At 40.0% G+C, this 26143-nt stretch overlaps 1 protein-coding gene across 1 annotated transcript; it reads left to right on the top strand.

Moving 5' to 3' along the window:
- The first annotated feature begins 270 nt into the window (after positions 1–270).
- LOC133471992 (kinesin-like protein KIF21A) lies at positions 271–25805 on the top strand. The gene is made up of 35 exons (XM_061762212.1): positions 271–814; positions 7079–7301; positions 8336–8518; positions 9363–9512; positions 10114–10245; positions 10318–10482; positions 11255–11370; positions 11447–11642; positions 11708–11897; positions 12394–12457; positions 12542–12745; positions 14547–14607; positions 14934–15036; positions 15102–15290; positions 15952–16151; positions 16455–16562; positions 16836–16904; positions 17556–17701; positions 17773–17917; positions 18244–18441; positions 18525–18626; positions 18883–19048; positions 19603–19660; positions 20307–20361; positions 20444–20622; positions 20694–20834; positions 21091–21123; positions 21935–22071; positions 22195–22279; positions 22446–22535; positions 22615–22773; positions 23323–23440; positions 23512–23682; positions 24392–24588; positions 24818–25805. The coding sequence occupies exons 1-35, from the start codon at positions 771–773 to the stop codon at positions 24873–24875; spliced, it is 4635 nt and encodes a 1544-aa protein (XP_061618196.1). The 5' UTR covers positions 271–770; the 3' UTR covers positions 24876–25805.
- Positions 25806–26143: the final 338 nt, after the last annotated feature.

Here is a 26143-nt window from a genome sequence, read left to right as displayed (position 1 = left end):
ACCAAAAATAAAAATAAGACACTATAAAGTATTGCGATCGTAAACAGTTAGAGCATAGATGTCAAACTGGTGGCCCGGGGGCCAGATCCGGTTTATTTTCATGAAATATCATTGTATTTATTGCAACGCTGCTTCTACTGTAATTTACCATTGTGCTTTCATCCACTTGCTGTATTTTATTGTATTGGTTGAAGTGTAGTTAATTCCAACTGTACTTGATCAACTTGTTTCTCCACTGGTATTTGTTTGTTGTATTTCATTCTGCTGTATTGGTTGGAATCTTGCTTAAAATTGTAAATTATGCTTTCATCCACCAATTGGAATTCTTTGCATCGAAAGAAAAATGCAAGATTTCTTCTGAGCCTGCGCTGCACCCTCATGATGATGATAATGATGGCGATGACGTATTTTTATGCATTGTTTCCATTTTCAAGGTGTCTGCAACGGCGCGTCTGACGAAAAGTGGGCGAGGCTTGCTGACGTCACAGTCTCGCGCACTCCCACTCTCATGCCGAGTGGATCTCGTCCACGCACGCCGATCTCAAAAGGACCCGGCGTGACATGAAGCCTGACAATGCGAGGCCATCATTTCCTTCGTCGTGCGTAAAACCTCCCCAAGTGGACGACTTGCAGTGCAAGAGTGGACGAATGGAAGCTCCACGGAGGAGGAGGGGGAGGACGGCGCTCCCTCGTCTTCTAAGAGGATAAATAGAGCGTGTAGGGGGGTTATTTTTAACCGGACTCTTGTGAACTCTCTTCCCCGGGGCACGATGAGCGGCGGAACGGATGAGAGCTCGGTGCGTGTGGCGCTGAGGTAAGGATGCTAGTGGCCGCCCATCTGCACCACACAAAACCCCCAAAAGCCCCAGCATGGGATTCGTACACAACAATGCACCCATCCCATGCACTGCATTTCATTTCATCTGTGCATGTGGATGTACCCTTATATGAAGGAGTGTCTGCAGCCTGCTTTGAAAGCATCAAAAAAGAAAAAAAGCAACTGTCAACTCATACAAAACCAGTGATGAGAGACACTAACAATAGTGTCAATGTATGCATCAAATGAGGGGTGTGACGTGATAGTCAGGGTGGCAGCCATGTTGATGTGTCATGTGACCCTGGTTGATTGAACCTCCATGCAAAGTGGAGCTAAAGGTGGGACCACAATAGGTTTTGCTTAATTTGCCTTTTTTTTTTTTACATATATATTTATTACAATTTGATTTCATAAAATTTTGATTTGAATTTGTTGCATTTTTGTCATTCCAATTTTGATTTGAATTCCATTTTGTATTTTGTTTTCTCATTTTCCATTCCAGTTCCTTTTTATTTTGAATTTCATTTAATTTTCAATTTAGATTTTGATGTGTACCTAATAAAGTGTCTCATGGGTGTTTCCCCCCCCCCCCCACACAGAAATAATTTAATAACATTTATGTGCTTTATGTGGACAAATAAGAGTGTGATTTCCCACCGTTGCCAAAGCTATCAAGCGCTATTAGGTCTTTGTGCTGAGACATCAAACTGCTGCTTTGAGGTGGTATGGTTAACATCATAAATCTCCGTGGCGATGTGTCCAGATGTGCGGCGAACCTTACGACACGTGAAAGCCTCTCCCCAGCCTTTAATACTTTAGTTAGGTGTGTATGTGTGGGCCAGTCAGCACCTGCTTCAACCTGCAAGTCCTAATCCTTCACCCTCCCACTTATAAAAATTACATAATGCAGAATCTTTTTTTTCTCATTACAATGCAGGTGATTTCTGTTGTCATTCGAAGGGTATGAAGCAGACAAATGGAGTAAATGTGTCACTGTTTGTTATGTTTACTAACCTCCTAATGAAAATGAAGCAGCACAAGAAGAAAGTTAACAATCCATACGGAGTCCGGTTAAATCTTGCCAAAGTTGCACTTCACCGTCCTTTTAATAATTGATATGGCGGTGGCGTCAAATGTTGTCCTTTGTAAAATTCAGAAGGTATCACGTTTCCACAGAAGGGTTGGAAAACAACAACACAGTGTTGCCTTCCACTAGCTTAATGCTAACACGCAATGCACAATGCCATAGACAAGCTAAAATATAGCATCGACGGTCACGGTGTTCTAACCCTTTTAGCGACGAGATATCGGAACAGAAACGGTGCATCACCATATGTAGACAGACAGCACACAGGCATGTTTTCTTGATCGTCCGTGAAAAATGGCTAATATTACTGGAGTTCACTGAGTCACTTAGTAGTTGTGAAAGTCGTCTTCATTTGTGTCGTCATGACTGTGTTAGACAGCCCCCCAGTGGCCACATCGCAAACACCAGAATCATGATGCACAAATTGTTGAATTATTTATATACTTTATTTAATTATGACTGTTTCATGAAGTAAATATACAGTTTTGTTTTATTAAATAACAGTACAACATTTAAAAAAAACTTTTTTTTTTTTGAGGAGGCTGCAAACGTCTCGTCAAATGTAAGCGCGCCCCGACCCCTCGTCCATTGTGGAGTCGGTTCGAAGGCAAAGGCTGAGCCCCTTCTGCCAATGTGTGTGTGTGTGTGTGTGTGTGCGCGCGCGTGCGTGTGGGCATTTGACATCTAAATGAATATTCACAAAGCGAGCCTAGCGAACTGAAGCGAAGCAGGCGGGCTCGCCATCTGCCAGCTGCTGTCACGTGGTCGTGCATATCACAATAATCGTTTTTATTTTTTTAATTTTATTTTTTACATTTTTAATCCTGCACTTCCTGTCAACTGACCTTTTGATTGTATGACCCTCTCAAGGACACAAATCAGCAAGGATAAGGAAAATGCTGAGTTAGCACAATACTTCCTTCCTTTCATCCTTCCATGAGCAATATTCCACAATGGTAAAGAGGGTAGTCAAACTATTTGTCGAATACTGCATATTCACTGATTTATCCTCTTGATATTCACTGCTGAAGTGAGCTGAGGTGCTTCATTTCGACAAAAGTAGTGCTTTGTCGCCATCTTGTGGCAATTACAATACAGTATAAACCGTTTAAATCACGATTGGTATTTTAGCTACTACATCCCTTTTTTCTTTTTTTATTGCACATTTTCCGCCATAAGTGGTAAATGCCGTATTATATAGGTATTCATATTCGAAAAGCAATGACATCACCACTTTAACCCAACCTCAATTGTCCAATCAAATTGCTCAAAACAGACCTAGCCCTATTATGAGATTTCTTTGACGTTTGTAATTTAACTCGAGCAACTTTTGTGGGGGTTATGCTATCTGTATTATTCCCCTGCACGTCATTTGTGCTTTTACAGTTGTCTTTTTTTTTCTTTTTTTTAACTTGTGCAATTTATAGGGGTTTTAATGTAGTAGTTTTATTTCTGTGCATCGTCTGGGCCGAGGGGGATTTGCTGTAGTTTTAGTGGAAGTTTTATCCAGTGCAACCTTGGAGGTTTTTACGCTCATTTTATTATTGACCTGTGCAACAGTTTTGGGGATGTTTAGTAACATTTGGGAGATTTGCAGTAGTTTTATTTCAATCCGCGGAACTTTTAGGGTACTTACAGGCTTTTTAATTTAACCGGTGCCATTTTTTATTTTTTTTGGAGTGATTTAGGCGAGTTTAATTTTAAACTACACAATTTTGCCGTGATTTATGGCAATCTTATTTTAACCTGTGCAACATTTTGGCAGCTTTTTACAGTCATACCGTAAATGTATGCATGTAAACGCACGTAAACAGATGATTTCCAGAATCTAGACTTTTTATTAAGGGAGAAGGGCTCCTTTCATTTCACATTTTAAAGAGCGCTTTATTTTCTACAAACGCATCTGTTGAAATGTCATGCTTTTAATGGTATTATTTTGCTCCACCCCAATGAAACCCAAATTATAACTGGAAAAACAAACTGCTTGACATGACTCGGCCCAGTCTGGGTTGCTTTAGTGACTCTACAGACCCTTGATGTCATCACCAAATGTTGGACAGGAGAGTCTGTTAGTGTTTGTGTGCGTTTTCAGCTCACCTGTGTTCACACTTTCCCTCGTCTCCCCTGTTCCTCTTCATCCTTCCTCTTCCTCGCCTCGCAATAGAAGTACTATAAAAGAGACCTTCTATTCACGTGGCGTTATTACATAACAGCAAGCATGTTGTGGACCTAAAGGCACTTTTTAAGTGCACTTGGTGCATGTCATCATGTGCAAAACCGCACTGAGCCCTGTGGACAGTTCTTAAAATAGTGGCGTATACACCTTGTCCGCCACTTATGAGGAGAAATGTTCATCTCACGGCATGTTGTTGTGTTTCATCTGGTTTACCAGCACCTCCGCGTTTCTGTCACAATGAAGGATTTTGTTGGCTTTGTGTCTGGCGGCCATTCATCTCGTGTGAGTTGCGAGAGAGGACTCTCCTGTTAGTGAGGCCGTCCCTGTAATTGCAATAATGAGCCTTGGAGCTGGAACCTCACATTGGATTGTTGCATGGGGAGCCAGACAAAGCTCGTGCGTGTGCTTGTGCACGTGTGTGCATATTCACGACTTTACAGCAATAATGAAATTTTTGTTGCAGTAGGGCTTAGGGGTGGGCAAACGCCACATTTGACTATTAAATGGATCAGGACATTCACAGACGATGGTGGGAGTCAAAATGTGTTTTTAAAATGTTATACAGTATAATCAAACTGTCATTTTCATGTAACACTTGCTATTAAAAAAAAATAAAATGCTCCACCTTTTTTAAAACATAGTCCAGAGTGAAGAGAAGAAAACAATTGTGTGATAACGTATCACCTCAGTTGTCCTGTCTGTTTCATTTTTGCCATGCGTTACGAGGTGCATTTAAGTAAAAATGTGTGGCAAGATTTAAAAAAATTAAATAAAATAAAAGTAGGATGTTCAACTGTCAGTAATGAGAAGTTGATACTCTAAAAAGGGTTGAGTTGAAATGTATGTCATGATTAAGAAAAGTTTGTGTTTTGAACAATATTTGATTAAAATTAAACCCATTTTCATCAATTTCATCAATAGCGAGACGTAATGGCATTATCAAGCATTGGTACTTTGTTTCGGCAGGTACTTGTACTGGGGGGGGGGAGAAAGGGAAAAAAAAAAAGTGGTATTGGTGCATCCCTACTGCTAATCCAATTTAGTTCATTGCATTGTTTCTTTCTCGTGACAGACACTCAGGAATTCACAATGGAAAGTAAAAGTATCCTTTTAATCTCCTCATGAGGATTTAAGCTTTTTTTTTTTTTTCCCGTCCTCACAGTTAAGAGAAACTGTCGGATGAATGTGTCGGTCAGCTTTTACATGACATGACGTCTTGAGCTTCGCACGTTTTTTTTTTTTTTCCCCCTCTTTCTTTCTTTCCCCTCTTGCCTTTAGTACATTTAGTATCAAATGTGACTTGTCTCGCAGTGCGTGCGAGGGCCAAGGTGAGCGTGAAGGGTGCAGCCGTGTTAGATTTCCGAGGAAAAACATTGGACAAGGAGCCTGTGTGTGTCCGAGAAGGCGGATTAGTGCTTTAAGGGCAGCCCTCATTCAGCCTGAAGAAGAAAAAAAAAACAGTTTTTGGTTGAACCAGAATGAAAAGTCAGCCATCAAGCTACCAAGAAATTGTCTTAGATGAGCTGCTCTAACAGAGTCTATAGGATGTTTGGCTAAATTTAGACATACAGTAAATGAGTGTATTATTTACATTCCTCAGTGAAGAACTAATATTAGTGCAGATTGCTAAGGAGCTAGTACGGCTCCATGTATCTCTGTATGTCTGTACTATACTGGCAAAAATGATTTGTTTACGTTCTGTTTAATTTTGTCCTTACTGTAAGTTTTTATGGAGAAAAATATTACAGAGGGCTAGTCTTCTTAGTTAAAAAAAACATTACTAACATTTTTGTTGTTTTTTGGGGGGAGGCTACAAACTCAACCAACTCAACCATATGCGCAAGGTGTTGCATAAAATAAAACATCGGTGAATAATTCAACAACACTGCATCCACAATATTGCCTGTAGTACTACTACCCATTCTGACAGTGCCCTTTCAGACTATTTGCCTGCTGCTCTAATGAATGGGAGGGTCTTTTCAAGGCAAAACAACACTCGTGTGTCCATGGACACAAGCGTGTCTATGCAAAGTGCCGCTGTACATGGACACGAACACACTATGTATGATACAAAGCTTCTCTGGAACACTTTGAGAGCACATGTATGAGGGAAAAACAAACAAAAAACACATACCCCAACCCTTACTTTCTACTCCAAATCCAACTTATTTCTCTTTAGGTGGCTTCAATAGTGAGAAGCAAAGGGTTTAACTCAGCACGAAATGATGTCTTAACGCAGCATTTATTTCAAGAGGAGCAGACAGAGGGATTCTTAATGAAATCCGGGGCGGGTTCTGTTTACTGGTGAACAGCGAGTGCACTGCGCGAGTTCAAATACTAAAGTACAGTACACACTTGCTCGACATAGCTCGTGACTGTTCTGTTCTGTTCTGTAGTAGCACCAAAACAAAACAATGTTTTTCATTTTTTATAATAAAATAAATAAATATTTGCACGTTTGAAATCTGCATTAAAATGCATTATTACTTATGATTACTTAGTTTTGGAAAATTAGTGAACAAATTACTTTTAGTGACTGAATATTTTTTATCTATTTTATCTTTATATTTGGGTCACTGTCAAATTAGTTGACAATGAATTTTACAAATGTTTTATCATTTTTATTATTATTTTATATTTAATATTTTGATCACTACCTTTCTTAGTTTTGTCAAAGTAGTTCACAATAATTAATTGTGTATATATATATATTTTTTTATTTTAGTCTTGTTTTTATTCTTGTTTTATTTTTGTATGTGTGTATATATATTTGGATCACAACAATTTAAGTACTCACAAATATTACTTACATCATTAAGTCTTGAATTACATATTTACACTGTCATAAGTGATAGTAAGAGCTACTGTACATACAGTAGGGTGTCTGGGTGGCTATTCTATTTGTACATACCGTAGGTCCTGTCGTTATCAGTTATTATAAATACAGTCGTAGTAAAAAGCAAATCTAGAAGTCATGACATTTGTCTTTCCCCAACAGGATTCGTCCTCAGTTGGCCAAAGAGAAGATCGAAGGCTGCCACATTTGTACGTACGTGATGCCCGGGGAGCCGCAGGTGGTCCTGGGCAAGGACAAGGCCTTCACGTACGACTTTGTTTTCGACATGGACACCCAGCAGGACGCCATCTACGGCCACTGCACCGAGAGTCTCATCGAGGGCTGCTTCGAGGGCTACAACGCCACCATATTTGCATACGGACAGGTGGGGTCCATAACATGCAGTTTTTGTGCCTGCACTTATGACTCATAATAACTCATAAAAAATATATATATATTTGGAGAAAGCGTGTGTATTGGTCTTCCAAGATGGTGCAAGTGTACCTCATGTTGTGGCCAGTGAGACTTTGGGTGATTTTCCTAAGTCTTATTATAATATGCAACACTTTCAATGGATTTATGCTAGCTTTATTTTAACCTGTGCAACTTTTAAGTGATTTGGAGCCATCTTATTTTAACGTGTTTTAACCTATTGAAACACTGTAAATTAGGCTAGTGTGTGAGTTTTTTTTTTTTTTTTACACACACAGTTTGCATTGAGAGCAATTGAAAGCCTAAACATGCTTTTGGCATCTTTTGTTGCAGTAGACAGTCTTAACCCAAAAGGAAAATCGGTTCCACGCTCCCTTTCCTTAATCTTTCCTGGCGTTGCTCCTCTGTGCTCCTTTTATTGTTATCGCGACCGCTGAATTCACATCCAGTAGCCTTTCACAGGTGTGGTCTCGACAGTGACACACATACGCACACATATGTACGCATGCACACTCCTGTCAGCGTCTCTTTCAGGGGATCCGGCAGGGAGCAGCCCCCTTGTTGCATTCCATTCAAATCACCATGATGATCACCCCATCCCCGCTGATCCTCTCTGTACTTCTAAAGGCCTTTCCAGCTACTAACTGCCTGCTTTTATTTATTTAAGGAGACATATTGTACTTTCTTCCCACCAATTCAAACAGTTCACAAGTCGTGGTAACATGGTGGTGGTGTCTTTTTTTTGTCGAAATACCCCAAGGGTGAAGAATTAAGGCACTCGATGTTGGGACAATGGCGAGTTTGGCTTTCATTACCATGACGACCAGGGGCCGAGTGAGGGCATTGTCATTTTTATGTCAAATAAATTGTTGGTTGTGTAATTTTACATTTGATGGATGGGCAGATGCACAACTATTTATACACAAGACTCATACAAGTTTTCCTAAATATGTCCCGTATGGAATATATACTTTGTCCTCTCCAAAGACCGGCTCGGGGAAGACGTACACCATGGGTACCGGCTTCGACGTCAACATCGGCGAGGACGAGCTGGGTATCATTCCCAGGGCCGTCAACCACCTGTTTCGGGGCATCGAGGAGCGCCGGCAGGCTGCCACAGAGCAGGGAAAGCCCGTCCCAGAGTTCAAGATCAACGCGCAGTTCCTGGAGGTAAAAAACACACGGAAAACACAAAACGTACCATGTTCTGTCTCAGCTAGGTATGCCTCGTGGTCCTAAGTTCACAGCCTGGTTCACATTGAGTGCAGTAAAGAAACAAAATGCTTTTGTTTCAACAGGAACACATTTAAAGAATAATGAATGAATTTAAAAAAATAAGAAAAATGGCACGTACATGAACGAAGAAGACAGTCACAGCCACTCAGTAAGCTGCAGTAATATTAGTCGTTTTTCGCAAAGGATAAAGAATATATGCCTGTGAGGATTGTTATATTGTCTGTTTACATGGGGTGCTGCACTGTTTGTCTTCAAACATCCGCACTGCAACATCGATGCTAGTTTCATTAGCCCATCTATGTCGTTTTGCGTTGTGCCTTAGCATTAGGCTAGCAGTCTTTCGTCAAACAAAGTTGTGTGTTCTTCGTTTAAATACCACCGGGTGTCATCCTTTGTTTTATATTGTTTTTTTTTTTGTTTTCCTGTAAACTTCAACTGGGTGTGGCAATAAACAGCTTAAACCAAGCACTTGGGCCCTCCTTTTTTTTTTTTTTTTTCTCCCAAAGTGCTGCTTGTTGTGACAAAGTTTTAACAGTAGAAGTCAATGAAAAATTTAGGTAAGCTTCTCACATAAAATGGAAAGCAGGCCTGTAGTTTGGCACCTGTGGGTTGGATGCAGCAATTCAGGAGCGACCCGGCCCCATTAAACTGTCATGAATTGTCATTTATTTACGAGCACTAAAAAGGAGCTTGGACAGCTGCCGAACGGAGCAGCTGAAGGTGAAAAATGAGCGATGATACGAAGTACTTTTGACCATCGTTTGAATTGACTTTGCAGCTGTACAACGAGGAGGTGGTGGACCTGTTCGACGCCACGCGGGACGTCGAGGCCAGGCGGCAGAAGTCCAACGTCCGCATCCACGAGGACGCCAACGGAGGCATCTACACGGTCGGCGTCACCACGCGCAGTGTTGCCTCTGCGGCCGAGGTGAGCTCGACACAGCTCACGACCGACGAGGAGGGATAATGATGTTTACTTTTGATTGACACTGAGTCAATATTCCAACTTTTGTGCTCATTTGATTTTCAAAACGGACAGGTGGGCGAGATCATTTGTAGATTAGATTAAAAAAAAATACAAAATAAAAAATAAAAAAATAAACTGAAATGTGATTGTAAAATTAACCAATTATTTAATAAAATAAAATATCATTAAATGCAAATGTAAAAGTGTTTTATTGTATTGTTAATAATACATTGATAAAATTAACCTCTAAACCAATTATTTAGATAAATACATTTAAAAATAATGGAAACATTATATTTGTACTTTTTATTGAATTTATTTTTATTTTTTTATAAATGAATGAATAGGTATTAATTGACCAATTTTCTGGAAAGAAACCCAGCTGACTTAATACAGCAAACAAAAGAACGACGCAAGCCGTATGTGCACAAGAAGAATCCTGTGATGTAACCCTTGTTTGCTAGACCTCAGTGAATTGCTCATTTCTGTTTGAATTCCAATTTCTTGTTCAATACTGTTTGTTGTTGCAAAACGTATTATTACATGTTGACCTCTACGCTAGATGATCCAGTGTCTGAAGCTGGGCGCTTTGTCCCGAACCACGGCCAGTACTCAGATGAACGCGCAGAGTTCACGCTCCCACGCCATCTTCACCATCCACCTGTGCCAAGTTCGAATGTGCTCACCGGACAATGTAAGCGTAGCACGTCGTTTCTGATTTACTATCTGATTAACACGATCTTTGTTTTGACTCTCTCCGCTCCAGGATAACGCGACAGACAACCGTCTGGCGGGCGGCTCCGGCATCGACGAGTTCGAGACGCTGTCGGCCAAGTTCCACTTCGTCGACCTGGCCGGCTCCGAGAGGCTGAAGAGAACCGGAGCCACGGGAGACCGAGCCAAAGAAGGGATCTCCATCAACTGTGGACTGGTAAGACAAAGTGTCTTTTTACATTTTGTTTTCAACACTCTTGTGAGTTATTGGGAAAATGTGGATAATTGTGTTTATTTATGATTGTTTAACATCATGTAGCCATTCCATCACTGTGATTCATGCCTTCTGGAGATCTAGATGCCTCCCTGTGGCCACAAAACGTCACACTTTTCTTTGAAAATATTGCCATTGTTTTTGTTTGTAAACTCCGAGCTACAGTTATCAATATTCATGCTATATTACTATTTGTATTCATTTCATATATATTATTTGTATGTATTTTTAATTGTATTATTAAATGTTACTGTGAAGGTATCAGAAAATACAAATTATTGGTAACTTATTATTTTTTTTATTCTTTTAATATATTGTGTTGATTATTTTTAATTTATTTTTGTACTGTTATATTTTTATGACATTTCTTTTTTTAATCTAAAAATTGAAAAATATTGTGAACATTTAAAACGACATTTAATTAAACTGAATAGAAATTCATTGGACTGTATTTTTTTTTTTTTAATTTAGAAATGAAACCAAAATATTGTTAACCATCAAAAAGACATTAAATTCCATTTTAACAATAGGTTTTGCAATCCCTGATAATATTGATTTTAGTTTTATTATTTATATATTGCTGAATATCGGGTTAACGAGAAAAATATATACGGAATATGTCGTCTTCTCCAATTTGAGCAAAATTTGCTTCGTACATTTTATTACATGTATTGCTAAAATAACACTTGTGTATATATATTTTTCTCTGCCTCAGCTGGCCCTGGGCAACGTGATCAGCGCGCTTGGTGACAGGAGTAAGCGCTCAACGCACGTGCCTTACCGAGACTCCAAGCTCACTCGCCTGCTGCAGGATTCACTTGGCGGGAACAGGTTTGTTAGCAACTGGGTTTTTGAGAGCCTCCTTTTTGTCATATCTGAACCTTTGTCTTTGTTGCGTCTTCCCTAGTCAAACGGTGATGATCGCGTGCATTAGCCCGTCCGACCGTGACTTCATGGAGACCCTGAACACCCTGAAGTACGCCAACCGGGCGCGGAATATCAAAAATAAGGTTATGGTGAACCAGGATCGAGCGAGTCAGCAGATCAGCGCCTTGAGGACGGAGATGGCGCGCCTGCAGATGGAGCTGATGGAGTACAAGACGGTAAGGGGAACGTAAAATCGACAACAACGTGAGCGGCTGTATCTACGGTAATCCTGCTCATTTAGGGGAAGCGCATGGTAGGCGAGGATGGTATTGAGGGCATCAACGACTTGGTCCACGAGAACGCCATGCTACAGACGGAGAACAACAATTTGAGGGTGAGGGTGAAGGCCATGCAGGAGACCATCGACGCACAGCGAGCCAGGCTCACTCAAATCCTCAGTGATGGAGCCAACCAGGCGCTGGCCAAAGCAGGTGGGCCGCCTGTAACATTTGTTTTAATAAATAAACAAACATGTGAGCCACAAACAACTAGATTGGGCTAACTCCATTTTTGTTGTTGTTGTTATGTTAAGTGCAGAAAAGGCATATCGTTCAGATGCATCTTGGTCTACATCGAACTGTTTACTTCCATTTTTGAAATATGAGGGGTAGTCCATCATTGCACTCAGCACTTTTCTTAATTTATCTGTGCAACACCGGTGCAACGTCCATTTCCAAGATGAACCCATGATCAGGGACTTAATCGCCCATAAAACATCCCAGAAAGTCAGGTTATCGCCTTTAAAAAGAACAGAATCATCAGAATCAGAATCATCTTTATTTGCCAAGTATGTCCAAAACACAAAAGGAATTTGTCCCCAATAATCTCCATAATGCAAAATGACAAAAATTGAGTTAGCCCAGTCTAGTTCTCAGGGGTTCATATATTATTATTATTTGCCACATTAAGTGAGGCATCTGCTTTCAGGTGAAGGTACTGAGGAGATTGGCAACATGATCCACAACTACATCAAGGAAATTGAGGAGCTCCGGTACACACGAAGCCAAATTTCACCTCACAATCCACCATTTTCGATTAACGTGACGCTAAAAAACACTCCCCTCTTCTCTCGCAGAGCCAAACTCCTGGAGAGCGAGGCCCTCAACGAGAACCTCAGGAAGAGCCTCTCGCGCGCCTCCACTCGCTCGGCGCTGTACGCCGGCCCCGCCTCCTTCTCTCCCGCCCTCTTCGCGCCCGAGAAAGAAGCCGGCGACGTCATTGAGCTGGCCAAGAAAGACCTGGAGAAGCTCAAGAAGAAGGAGAAGAGGAAGAAAAAGAGGTACCCGTTGAGTTAAATCTGTTCCCATAGCGACAGTTGTAGGGCATCTGGTGAGGGAAATGGTGAACGTAGAATTGTTTTGCTGTTCTTGGCCGTCTCCACATCTTTTTTGCTCACTCCATGGCACTGGATCTCACTCTTTCTCTCTCCTCCTCTCTGCTCTGCTGCAAATTTCCCTCACTTAAACCTTTGTCACCCACCCCAACATCCTCATCCTCACACCCCCCCATCCCTCTCCTCTCAAGACTGAGGCAGTGCCACCAGGACGGTCGCCCCCAGGACGCCAGGTTTGCGCCATCGCATCCAGGAATCGGCGGACAAATACCTGAACTTCATTTCAATTACAGGCCGAAAATTGAAACGCATAAGATTGCTCTGATGTGATCCAATGCAAGACCTTTATCATTAATTCTGCCTTTAAAAAGATGATAATGCTCACTTTTGACACTGATTGTATATACCTAGACATGCAACTTATCGTTCAATATTTCAATGTTATCTGTTTTGCTATGTCCTTAATTGACAAAGGGGAAAAATAATTGTCAATTCATTGTTTATTTTTTTATGTTAAACATTATTTTATATTAAGTGTTAAATGACAACAAATACTAATTACATGAACATATCTTTAGTAAGTATTAAAGTATTCAATGTTTTGTTACGAAAAGCATAATAATGAATTCCACACAATATTTTAAGACATAATTTCTTCTTCACATTATAATTTGGTAAATGTCTAAAAAGTGCTATTTTTTAGCAGTATGCATTGAATTATTTCTTTTGTAACATTGGTATTTTTTGTATCATTAATGCTAAACTATATATTATATTCACTTTTACTAAAATCTAAAGATAAATATATTTAATTACTTTTGAATGAATCCCTACCTATTCTGAAGAAATTAATACCTCCCTTGAAGTTACTAAAACACAAAAAACATGATTTACGTTTTGGTAAATGTGTGTAAAACAAAAAGTGCAGTTTGTTTTAAGCAGCATATGATGATTTTTTTTTTTTTACTTATTACTCAACTGAATAATATGTTGTTTTTTGTAAAATGAATCAAAGCATTATGAACAATTTTCAGTTAATCCATATTCTGCGAAATACAGTATGTACATACAGGTTGTTAAAGTTCTCTTTGAATAAAGCTTAGTTGAGTTAAGAAATTAATAACCTCTCTGACAGTTAAAAAGACACAAAAAAAACGTGACTAATTTTCTAAAGATAATTTTTCCTACATAAAATTTTTGGTCAGTGTCTAAACAAAAAAACATACTATATGTTTTGAGCAGTATAACATCAGCTTTTCAATAAAAATGCACCAAGTAAATGCGATTGGCTGGCAACCAGTTCAGGGTGTACCCCGCCTCCTGCCCGTTGATAGCTGGGATAGGCTCCAGCACGCCCGCGACCCTAGTGAGGATAAGCAGTACAGAAAATGGATGGATGGATTGATGGATGGATGCACCAAGTAATTGAATTGAAGGATTTCAGGAGATTTTCCTCGTTTCACCAACATACTACTGCTAATCCCCGACTTTTCCTGCACCCTACCACAGGTTGCTTTGCACTCCTGGAAGGGAAAATCCTGTTTCTAATCCCTCTTTCATCACTTTTAGTGTGTGACAACCCTGTGAAATTAGTAATTGTCACAGAGAAATCAACAATAAGTGATGATATGTGTTGGTGATCTGCTCCTGACCTGACGTGTGTAGTACCATTTGCATGTACCCTTTTACCTTCCTTGTATGTAAAAAGGGTCATATAGCTATTAAATAATTTTGCTTTCTTTTCCAGTGCTATAAAGGGAGAAGTTCCGGACAATGACCAGCAGCAAGGCAGCAATGACGCAGACGTGGTACGTTGGAAGACTGTTATGCTTGTATACGAATTGGCAGGGTTGTTATTTTACATTTTGGCCGGTTGGGAGGTAACGAAGCACTAATACGAAGCACTAGCACTTTGTTACTGTAACGGTTAAAAACGGGTATTGTATATAATTGACAGTCAAAATTAATTTTTACTTTTGTACATATCAAAGTCTGTTTTTTTTTTTTTTTTTTTTTAATTGAAGTAAAGGAGTTGAATCAATATTTCTACTTTTACCAGTATTTTGACCAGTATATGTACATCTACTTAAGTGCAAAGTGTGAGTACTGCATTTGGGTTCTTTCTGACAAGGAGGGCAGTGACCACGAGGAAGGCGAGGATGGCGAGGAAGAGGACTCGGACACTGCGGGAGAGGAGACGTCCGATGAGTCCGACGCGGAGGAGTTGGAGGAAAAAGGTAAAGAAAAGAAAATGCAGCAATTCATCCAAAGTGCGATCGCATGACCGGATGCCGGTGCGCAGATGACGTCCAGGCCGACCTGGCCAACATCACGTGCGAGATCGCCATCAAGCAGAAGCTGATCGACGAGCTGGAGAACAGCCAGCGGCGCCTCCACACGCTCAAGCAGCAGTACGAGCACAAGCTGGTGATGCTGCAGAATAAAATCCGAGACACGCAGCAGGAGCGGGACAAAGTGCTGCATAACATGGGTGAGAGAAAACAACTGCACTAAAAAACCTTTCACCCTTGAATAAATTATTATTAGTAGTAGTATTTTAGTTTATTTAAACTGTATTTATTTTACTTTATTATTAGTGTTATTTTTATTTATTTTAACACATTTTAAAAAAAAATGCTTTTTATCTTTAATAATGATTCAATTTAAATTTTTTGCACTTGAAAGTGAAATAATTCTACCTAAATAATTGTTTACAAACCAAACAGTTGTTAAAGATTAGATGCGAATATGTTTTGCTTAAAAGTAAAATATAACTGAATGTTTTCAGGTTAGGAAAAAAACTGTACTGTTTACTGTACCATCAATAAGTGAAAATCCACATTCTAGAGACCTATTATTTTATACTGCCCACGCACACTTCAATCACACATTTAAACTCGGTGAACCTAACCTTTTAAACATTTGAACCCCAAAAAATTAATTGCAATCAGAAAATAGTATGTACATTATAGAAAATATCACTTTTATGGCTAGTTTTGATCAGTTATCAAGGAAATTTTGTATTGCAAACTTTTGCAGGCCACATAAAATACAGCAGGACCGATCTGGTCCACAGGCCTTGACTTTGACATCCATCCGTCTGTTAGAAATTGATGTCTCTCAATCGGCATTCTTTAACTTGCTCCACGCAGGTTCAGTGGAGTCGTGCACGGAAGAAAAAGCCAAGAGGATCAAGGCCGAGTACGAGAGGAAGCTGAGCTCCATGAACAAGGAGCTGCAGAAGCTCCACTCGGCCCAGAAGGAGCACGCGCGCCTGCTCAAGAACCAGTCGCAGTACGAGAAGCAGCTCAAGAAACTGCAGCTCGACGTCACCGAGATGAAGAAGACCAAGGTGCGGCGTGTACAGCACTCTTTATTTCAATACATTCTTTATGAATACAGTGATACCTCAACTTAAAAGATTTATCATTCACATCTCTCATCAACTTTCCCTATTGTAGTTAATGAGAATGCCATTAATCTGTTCCAGCCTTAAAACTCATTCACTGCCATTGACGGCTGTTGAATTCAAATATCCATGTTAACATGGAGGAGTGGCAGTAAATGGAGAAAAAAAACATCGTAATAAGTATTTTAAAAACAAAAATAGCACTGTCAGTGAAGGTATGTGGGTTCAAATATGTTTGTTCAATAGGTGGTGCTGATGCGTCAAATGAAGGAGCAACAGGAGCGAAACAGAGCCACCGAGTGCAAGAGGAACAGGGAGATTGCCTCTTTGAAGAAAGATCAGCGCAGAGCTGAGGTGCAGAGAGAGTTGAGGATTCTTATTATAACAAATCATGCTGAATGCTAACCCTTTGAGCAGGGATGGCAGTATGATATTCTGTGACGTAATAGCCTCGAGTAGTTCTTTTGAAATTTTTCAGGATTCACACCGAGTTCCAATTTATTTCAATGTATTTCATGTGTTAATACATAATTTGAGTGAATGAATTTTAGATTAGCTGATTAATTTTTCATGACATCAAATTGGTGGCCCTTTTACATTTAATGGATGTTTATTTTTTCCTGACAGCATCAAGTGAAGCAGCTTGAGGGGCAGAAGAGACAGCAGGAGTTAATCCTACGCAGGAAGAATGAAGAGGTGAGACGTACATCCCTGAGGAGTTTTTTTTTATATAGTATTGTATTTTTCAGTTATTTTATTTATTTCTGTTCAGGTTATTGTTATTATTTTATGGAATGTATTTTATTTGTCATTGTTTTTTCTTTATTTCGTTGCATTGATTTTACTATTATTTGTCTTGATTTATTTATTTTGTATTTTGCAATGTATTTTTTCAATTATTTTAGATTTATTGGTATTATTTTATGTTTCAATACATACTTTTTATTTTTCCATGTAATACTTTATTTTTTGTATTCCAATGCAATTATTTCCTATGACTTTATTTTTACCCTTTTATTTTACTGCACCATTTTATATTGTGTGTGTGTGTGTGTGTATATATATATATATATATTGTCATTCATTTTATTATTGTTTTGTATTTTTCTTTACATTATTTTTTTAATTAATTTTATTGTTTTGTATTTTTCATGATTGTATTTCAGTTTTATTGGTATTATTTTATTCTATATTTTATTACACGTTCATTGAAACATTGTATTGTACCGAATCTTGTATCTTTTAAATCAATAGTTTTTATTGCTGTATTTATTTATTTCAGCATTTTATTTTTGTAAATTTGTATTCCCCCGCCCCCTCATTCTTTGTGTGTTTCCTAAACTGCAGGTGACTGCTCTGAGGCGTCAGGTGAGGCCAGTGTCCGGCAAGGTAAGCAGAAAAGTCACCTTACCTGACACCTTCCCAGAGCTTTCCCATCGGAGCACTCCGGGAAGGCCGCACTCCTCTGGAACGTCGACGTCCAACGGAGCCAGGTGCGGCATCTGAACTCTCTGTGATGCAATATTACGTCAAATATCTTTAAAAACGTCATCTTCGCCTTCAGGAGTTCTTCGGTGCGGATGGGAAGTAGCTACCTCAGCCGGACCGCCAGGGCCAAATGGCAGTCACTGGAGCGACGCGTCAGTGACATCATCATGCAGCGAATGACCATCTCCAACATGGAAACAGATATGAATCGACTCATGAAGGTCAGACTTTTCACGCAACGAATAGATGAATAGATTCTCACTTGACTTGTCTAATCGCCAATGGTTACTGCACTTCAGTTTCAGCTTGAGCTATTTTTTTTTGTTTTTAGTTTTGTTTTGTCAGGTCGCCACCTTAGCAGAGCTATGGGAACATGATGTTTTGATTGCATAAAAACCTTTTTTTGCATAAAAACCTTTTTTTCATACAGCTACAATAGGTGTGTGAGGGTTAAGTAAAGGAGTCGATTCAGTACTTAATTAAGTCTCTGTACTTCTACATAAGTACAGCATGTGAGTCTTTTTGCCACATCTGCTTACCACTCCAGCAAAGGGAGGAGCTGACCAAACATAGGGAGCGAGTATCCAGGAAGAGGACCAAGATGGCGGCGGAGGGGGTCCCGGACTCCGAGCGCTCGCTAACCTCCTTCAACGAGGAGCTGGAGTCCCTGGGCGCTAACATCGACTACATCAACGACAGCATCGCAGACTGCCAGGCCAACATCATGCAGATGGAGGAAGCCAAGGTGAGCGAAACAAAGACGCAGTACTCACCATTTGTAAACAAACATTTTCCTTAAAATTCATGCTCGATTGTTTTGGGTCGCAGGAAGAAGGAGACACAGTGGACGTGACGGCGGTGGTCAGTTCGTGTAATCTATCAGAGGCCCGCTTCCTTTTGGACCATTTTGTGACAATGGCCATCAATAAGGTGACACTGACTTCCTGCTGCTATTTTAAATGTGTCATATGGTCTGATAAATGTAGTTTTTACACTGGTCCAGAGCGATTGATACCTTACAAGCCTGTGGGAGTTGGTGTTGTTGGTCAGGTCTGTCCTGTAAAAAAATCGAAAAATAAATTCATCGATTCAAGGTTCTGGGAGCATGAGACATCAATGGATTGGACTTTGAAACAGTGGAACATTGTTCTTGCTGAGAGATAACCTGTTTCCCGGGAACTTGCAGGGCCTGCAGGCGGCTCAGAAGGACTCCCAGCTGAAGGTGATGGAGGGTCGGCTGAAGCAAACGGAGATCAAGAGCACCACGCAGAACCAGCTGCTGTTCCACATGCTTAAGGAGAAAGCCGAGATCAACCCCGAGCTGGACGCCCTGCTCGGGAGTGCCCTCCAAGGTGGGAACCTTTTTACTCATCATTTATATGGTTGCATTTGATTCTACGGGCACCTTTTGTGGTGGAACCTATTACGTATGGTTTGACTCCTGCCTATATAATGAAGTGTAACCCTTCCACATCATCGGGTTTGAATTTGATTTCTTTTTGTCTTCTCTATATTTTTGTGTGAACTCTAGAGTTAGGTTACCTGTCACCAGGTGAGTAAGAGGATGCCTGTTGTGAGAGATGCACACTTCAAGATTTCCAATATAGAAATGAGCTGCAAGAAATCGACAAGTGTGTTTAATCCTGACCCTTTTCTCTACAAACCCAGCCGACCTAATAGTTGTGTTTACGTCTCTCTGTGTCCCCGCCAGCTCTTTACATTGTCTCATTGTGTTGCTCAGTGTGTCCTGTCACACAGGGCCTTTATCTCCCTTTACACCCCCACTGAGCTTTGGACCTGCTGTAGCATTTATTACACACTTAAGAAAGCAAATGGATAAACCTTCAATAATGGATAGAAATGTTTGAATGCATGCTTATGGCATCTGTTTTCTCCCGGTTTGTAGAGAATGGGGATGAAAGCAGCAGTGATGAGTCTACCACCAGCCTGTCTGCAGAGGGCAGGTAATATTACAACTGAAGAAACTATAATATTACAGTTTTAGATGTGACAATTCTAAACTGATACTACTTTTAGCTTGTCTGCAAATATAATCATATTTCAGTATCTCGGTGTGAAATTTACTATCCATACTGATATAATAGCAAATCACACAAAAGAGTTAAGCACTGCTCCTACTAATTATAAATGTTCTTTTTAAACAAGCCTTTAGTGTGCTATCGAGATAATTCTTTTGTTCATTTTATTTACACCTTGACATATTTTAGTGTTTTGGTTCTGTAGTAGCTTCAAAATTTTACAAACCTTAGCATTGTATTATGTTCATAACTAATCTGTTTATGGAAGGTGTGTAAGCTTTCGCCAAAAGGCCATATTACAGTTTGGTCATATTATTTCTATAACATTTATTAAGCTTATTCAAGTACCCCCTTAAAAAGTAAAAACTTTTCTACAAATTACAATGCATGAATTTTGGTACAAAATTCTATCTAATTCCTGTGGAAACACAAGACACATTATTACTCTGTAAAATGTCTTTTTTTCATGATGGTGTCAATATATGATAGGTCATCCAAATAATACTAGAGAGCTGCACAAATACTGAAATCCTGAATGAAGCCAATAACGTCTTCCCTGACATTGTTTCAGCACACTGCCGTCAGATGTGATGAAGTTATGTGGCGAATCCCGTCCCAGAAGTAAGGTAAGTACCCACGCATGATCATTCGAAATGTCATTCAGATTTCATTTCGGAGTAATTACTGTAACTACCGTTGATCCCTCAGGCTCGCAGGAGGACCACGACCCAGATGGAGCTTCTCTACGCCGCCTCTGGAGATCCACCCATCGATTCGCCCACAGCAGACTTCTCAGGTCCTTCGTTTCCCCTCGCCGAGCACCAGGACGGACCTGCGGACACAGGCCGCGAATCCCCATCTTCTCTCTCGGCTCGCTCACCTGGCATGTAAGAATTAACATGGAACTCCCCGTCAAACACCCAGTTTGCTTACTCCTAACACTTGTGATTTCCTCTAGCTTCCGATCCAGGTCACCGACAAGCACCGCTGAGAGGAAGCAGCTCGAGCGCTCACCCCTTACTCGCAGAAAAATACAAGAAAAGGGACCAACAGCTACACCAGGGGATGCTAAAAATCGAGGAAATGAATCAAATATACAGTAAGAAGTGTTTGCGCCCAGGCTAAAGCCGTCTCTAATATAAAAATACTGCTTCGGTGCCATCTTGTGGCATCCTGGGGCAAGGGAACTGTTTTGAACTGAGAGGAGGAGCTTCATTTAGTTCGGCCATAGAAGTGCTTTGTTAGCATCTTGTGGCATCTATAGGCAGTTACAGAGCTTTTTGGCTGTGCATTATTTACTCGCTGATTTTCGGGGGAACACTGGACTTTTATTTTCTACAATTTTTTTTTTTCAGATTGGATGAGTCTCCTGTGTTTGATGGCCATAGGTACTCTTCTTTCTTCATCTTAGTTTAGTGTCATTCTATTTTTCTCATCATTACTACAGTGAAAACTCCAAACAGTTCAAAATCTGGTTTTGGGAAAAAATTTTTTTTTACCACTGTTAATAGTAAAACTTAATGATTACAAAAATTGAATTGTAGTGCCCTGAAGTTGTTCGATTGTATTGTATTTTATTAATTACATTACGATAACAGCAGACTTGTGTTTAGCAATTCTGAGGGTTGTGCTTTGAATCTGCTTTAGCCTCAATGCTCCACACAATCAAAAACATGCATGTTCGGTTAGGTTAATTGAAGACTCTAAATGCGAGTATAAATGGTGTGTTTTCGATATGTGCTCCGTGATTGGGAGGCAACCAGTCCAGGGGTGTACAATGAATATTTGCATAGTCTCCTATTTGTACTTTTTTTTTTTGGAACCTTTCCTCTGCTATTTTCTGTTTTTCTGTGCTCAGGCCAAAGCTATGTCTCATAAAAACATTGCTTTGGCCCGATCCCCAAAATATGTAAAGTGTGGTGAGAAGCTTTATTTAGTTAGGCCATCACCTTGTCTAATAGGAAAAAGTGCTATGCTACCATCTTGTGGTATTTATAGGCAAATGCGATCCTATTTGAGTGGATGTCAGTTACTCACGGAATTTCGCTATTCGTGCCAGGGTTCGGTCCCTATCCCCCGTGAATAGATAAACCATAAAAGTTTTTAAAAATTAGTTCAAGATACTTGAACATGATCTGAATAAAAGTGTCTGGATGGATATAATTTTTAAATGCCCGTTTGATGTTTTTCATATTCTAGAGGCATAATCAACCCTGTGCCACCCCCTAAGACCAGTCGGGCGGCTAAACTCCAATGTGTGCACGTCGCTGAGGGACATACCAAGCCCGTCCTCTGCGTGGATGTCACAGAAGATCTGCTCTTTACTGGATCCAAAGGTAAATACTAAAATTCTAGTCCACACTCCCTGATCTTCATCTTGAAATTGCACCCAAGGATGAACCCAATTTGTGCAAGTCCACGATTCCCGTACTGATATCTTGGCTGATTGTTTTTCTCAGATCGAACGTGTAAGGTGTGGAACTTGGTGACCGGTCAGGAGATCATGTCTTTGGCAGACCATCCCAGCAGCGTTGTCTCAGTCAGGTAGGAATCACTTTTATTCCAAACCAAAAAATCTGTGTTTCTATGAGGGCCATTTTTTTCCCACAAAAATCTGATTTCAATTTTGTTTTTTTTCACAGTTATTTTTAAGGCCGTATCGCCTAGCCTTAGTCTGCATTGATGTTTTCCTTGCTATGTTATATTGAAGGTACACTTCCAGCCTCGTCTTTACGGTGTCTGCTGCATACATAAAAGTGTGGGACATACGAGATTGTGCAAAATGTATATGCACGCTTACGTACGTATATATACTAATACCTCCATCAATGTTGAACATGATTGTCAAATGTACCTAATAAAATGATTGGTTGCTTTAGGGCTTCAGGTCAAGTTGGTTCAGGTGACACCTGTTCCTCAGCCAGGAGTTTTTCCAACCCTCCAGGGGAGAGTCAGATCAACCAGATCGCCATCAATCCTGCCGGTTCTTTCCTGTACGCTGCCGCAGGGAATGCAGTACGCATGTGGGATCTGCGAAAGTAAGTTTCATAAAAAAAAAAAAAAGAACCTTTGTAAAATCAATCAACGTCCAAGTAAGCATATACAAGTCTGCCTTGTAAAGCCAGGGGATTTATCTGTGAGTAATCTATCTAGACACATTTATTTGGCTCAAGTTTGTGTCTCGTACTATTTTATTTATTTATTTATTTTGTTTTTTTACATTGACAGTTTGAATCTATTTTCAGGGGAAAAAGATCCCGAAGATATGTTCCCTCCAAAAGAAATGGCAAAATCGCAATTGCCAAACACACTGGTAGATCTAAAATTCATATGGTAGGTAGGCATGGGTCAAATTTGATGAGGAGCAGACTCGGTGAATGCAAACTATGTAGCACCTGGACAAAATTACATTTTTAATTTTCATTTTTGTGTCTTTAGAGTCACTTTCTGACATTAAATTTCAGGGTGAAAGAATGATATTTATGGTATTTATTTTGGTGTCAAAATGGGTCAAATTTGACATGCACAGTACATAAGGTATTACAGTAAACACACTGATGCTAATAGTTGATTTTTGTGTGTGTTAGGTTTGCCTCCACGGGGAAGCTCATTGGCCATTTGGGTGCGGTCACATGTCTGACGGTCGATAAGTTGGGTAACGGACAAGACCTCGTGCTGACCGGCTCCAAAGACCATCACATTAAAGTAGGAGACACAAAACAAAACAATTCCCACTCGAGCTAGAATCAAGCAAATCACAGATTTTTGTTTCCCAGATGTTTGAGGTGACAGAAGGGGCTCAGGGGAGCATCAGCTCCTGCCACACATTGGACCCCACTCATCAGGACAGCGTGGAGACCCTGGCTTTGCACGAAGACTTTGTCTACAGCAGCTCCAGAGACTACTACATCAAAAAGTGGGACTTGGCCAGTAAGCGGCTCCTGCAGGTGAGCTGGTAACATTCAAGTGTGGAGTAAATACCTTGGAGCTATACTACAGTCTATATAATATACTTTACTACTACTATAATACAATCAAGAAGACAAAGGAAGAAGACTTTCACTCAACAACTAACTCGGTGAACTGCAGTAATATTAATCATTTTAATGACAGAGGATAAAGAATATATTCCTGTGAGTGGTGTTATATTTTCTGTCTACATGTGTGACTGCGCCATTTGTGTTCAAATATCTCTTCCTAAAAAATAAACTCCAAAATATATTCATTTTTCTCATGAAAAAAAATTAACTGATATAATATAATAATACACCTTAAAAAAGATTCTGCTGTACTGTGAACTTTTAATTGGCCCAAAGCTAAGGTAGGGAGTATATAAAGATGACTATAGATCCCTCTAGATGGCCACCAACCAATATTTTTATGTTAGACATGGCTTTGACCTGAGCATAATTTTCAGCGAATTACGGAGGATAGGTCAGCAAAAAATTTGCAAGTCCAAAATTTCCAGTGATTCACACATAATGCACCAATTGGGGGTGCAGTGTTTCTAAAAAAAAACAAAGATAGAACAGAACAGTAATTTACAGTATTTGCAGGTTATTTTGCAGACCCCAGAGCTACAGCTCAGAGACCCCCATGTTTAATATTTAATAGCTGTGAAATGTCCCAAAAAAGTGTTGGTCTTTCCTATAGCAGTCAGTCAGCGCCCAGACGGACTGGGTTAGCGCTTTGGGCGTGGTTCCCGGCTCTTCGGCGCTGCTCAGCGGATGCAGAGGAGGCCTGCTCCGCCTGTGGCACCCTGACTCACTAGCGCCCCTCGGTAACATCCGAGGCCACGACAGCCCTATTAATGGCCTGGCGACCAACAGCTGTCATCTGTTCACCGCCTCTGAGTAAGTCACATGTTGCTACTTGTTAAACAGTTAGTTGAGTTGTAATTTCATAGTGACAATTTTGCCAATTTGCACCTCTCTGTAGTGCCATTATTACAGTATACATCATTGTAGCTCACTCTGCATGTGTGTACAGTATATGTCCTAAATATATATTTTGTGATACAAATGTTTGTATGTAATACTTGATGGACTCCAACTACAAATATATTGTTTATTCTGAATGTAGTGACCGCACAGTGAAGATTTGGGAAGCCAAAGGATCTCTCGAGGATGGAGTTCATTGACAGCTCCAGAAAATGCCTGATCTAAAGGTGATTTGGGACCATAAACCCCGATTTTGCTTCGATTTGAATCCTAGTGCAACATTTTGCTGGCTTGCACTCATTTTTTTGTGTACAAGACATTTTCGAAGCCTGGATATTTAACGTTTCGCTTCACCAGCAATACTTTGGACTTTTCTATGTGCATCTTTGCAGCCTTCACAGTGTGAATTCAGCGACCAAAATACTACTGAAGCTGCATTGTGCTCTTATTCTCCTGCTAAAGTGGTAGCTGCAAGAAGATTCGGTAAAGTAAATGGGTTATATTCTTTTCTATTCTTTGTTGGGCCAGACACTTCATTAGGTGTACTGGCCGAATACAATGACAGCTTTCCGTGTCGCTGAAAGCTACCATAAAGCACGTGTAGCCTTAAGGGTTAATGTAGCACAAACAGAAAAAAAAAAAAACATGTTGTCTTTGTCTAGTGCAACGTTACAATGAGAAGTGCGCATGTTTTTTTCTCAGTCAAGCCGCCATTTACTGTTCACCTCCCCATCTAGTCTTGATAAATTGGGAGTCCTTTGTCCTGAAAATGTGAGTTAAACTGCTGTTTTTTTGAATATATTTTTGTGTGTGTTGTCATATCAGTCAGTAACTGCTCAGAAATTATGGGTAGATAATTGTAAAAAGATGTATGTCCTCATCTTCAAAAAATAAAAAACCGACTTCATTTCATTTGCACTTGATTAACATTGCTGAAAGAGTTATTCCCAAGTTGTAAATTTTATTTCCCCGTTGTATCTGAAATCACATTTATGAGGATTTGTTTTTTTGTTGTTGTTTTTTTTGAGTGTACATGTTGAGTGTAATTATCATTGTTACTGTCTTCCTGCTGAATATGTTGTATACAATTGAGGCTGCAGTGTGAGGATAAATACAAAAAGTACAGTATATATTCAGGGTTTCTTGTTTGTATGGTTTGTTTTTGGGTAAGTGTATCAATGGCTGACGGCCACATGATGGTAGCAATGTGCAATTACAGGGCATGGACTTGATTTCAAAAATGGTATTCAACTTCTATTCCATAACAAGGTGGTAAGAAAGCTTTTGCCAATTGTATTATCTAGCCAACTATTCCAGCTTACCCAAGAGAAATAACACACTTATTGCCTGGTATTCAGATGATTCACTTGACTTTATAGCTCATGCGTGACCTCACTAAGTCCGTTTCCTTGCAGCATTTTATACAGTAATCCCTTGTTTACTTATAACTAATATTCAACCGGTTGAT

The sequence above is a fragment of the Phyllopteryx taeniolatus genome, chromosome 22, assembly GCF_024500385.1.
Source record: "Phyllopteryx taeniolatus isolate TA_2022b chromosome 22, UOR_Ptae_1.2, whole genome shotgun sequence".
Classification (NCBI taxonomy): Eukaryota; Metazoa; Chordata; class Actinopteri; order Syngnathiformes; family Syngnathidae; genus Phyllopteryx; species Phyllopteryx taeniolatus.
Note: the sequence above shows the minus strand (reverse complement) of the source record. Positions and strands in the feature narration are given on the sequence as shown.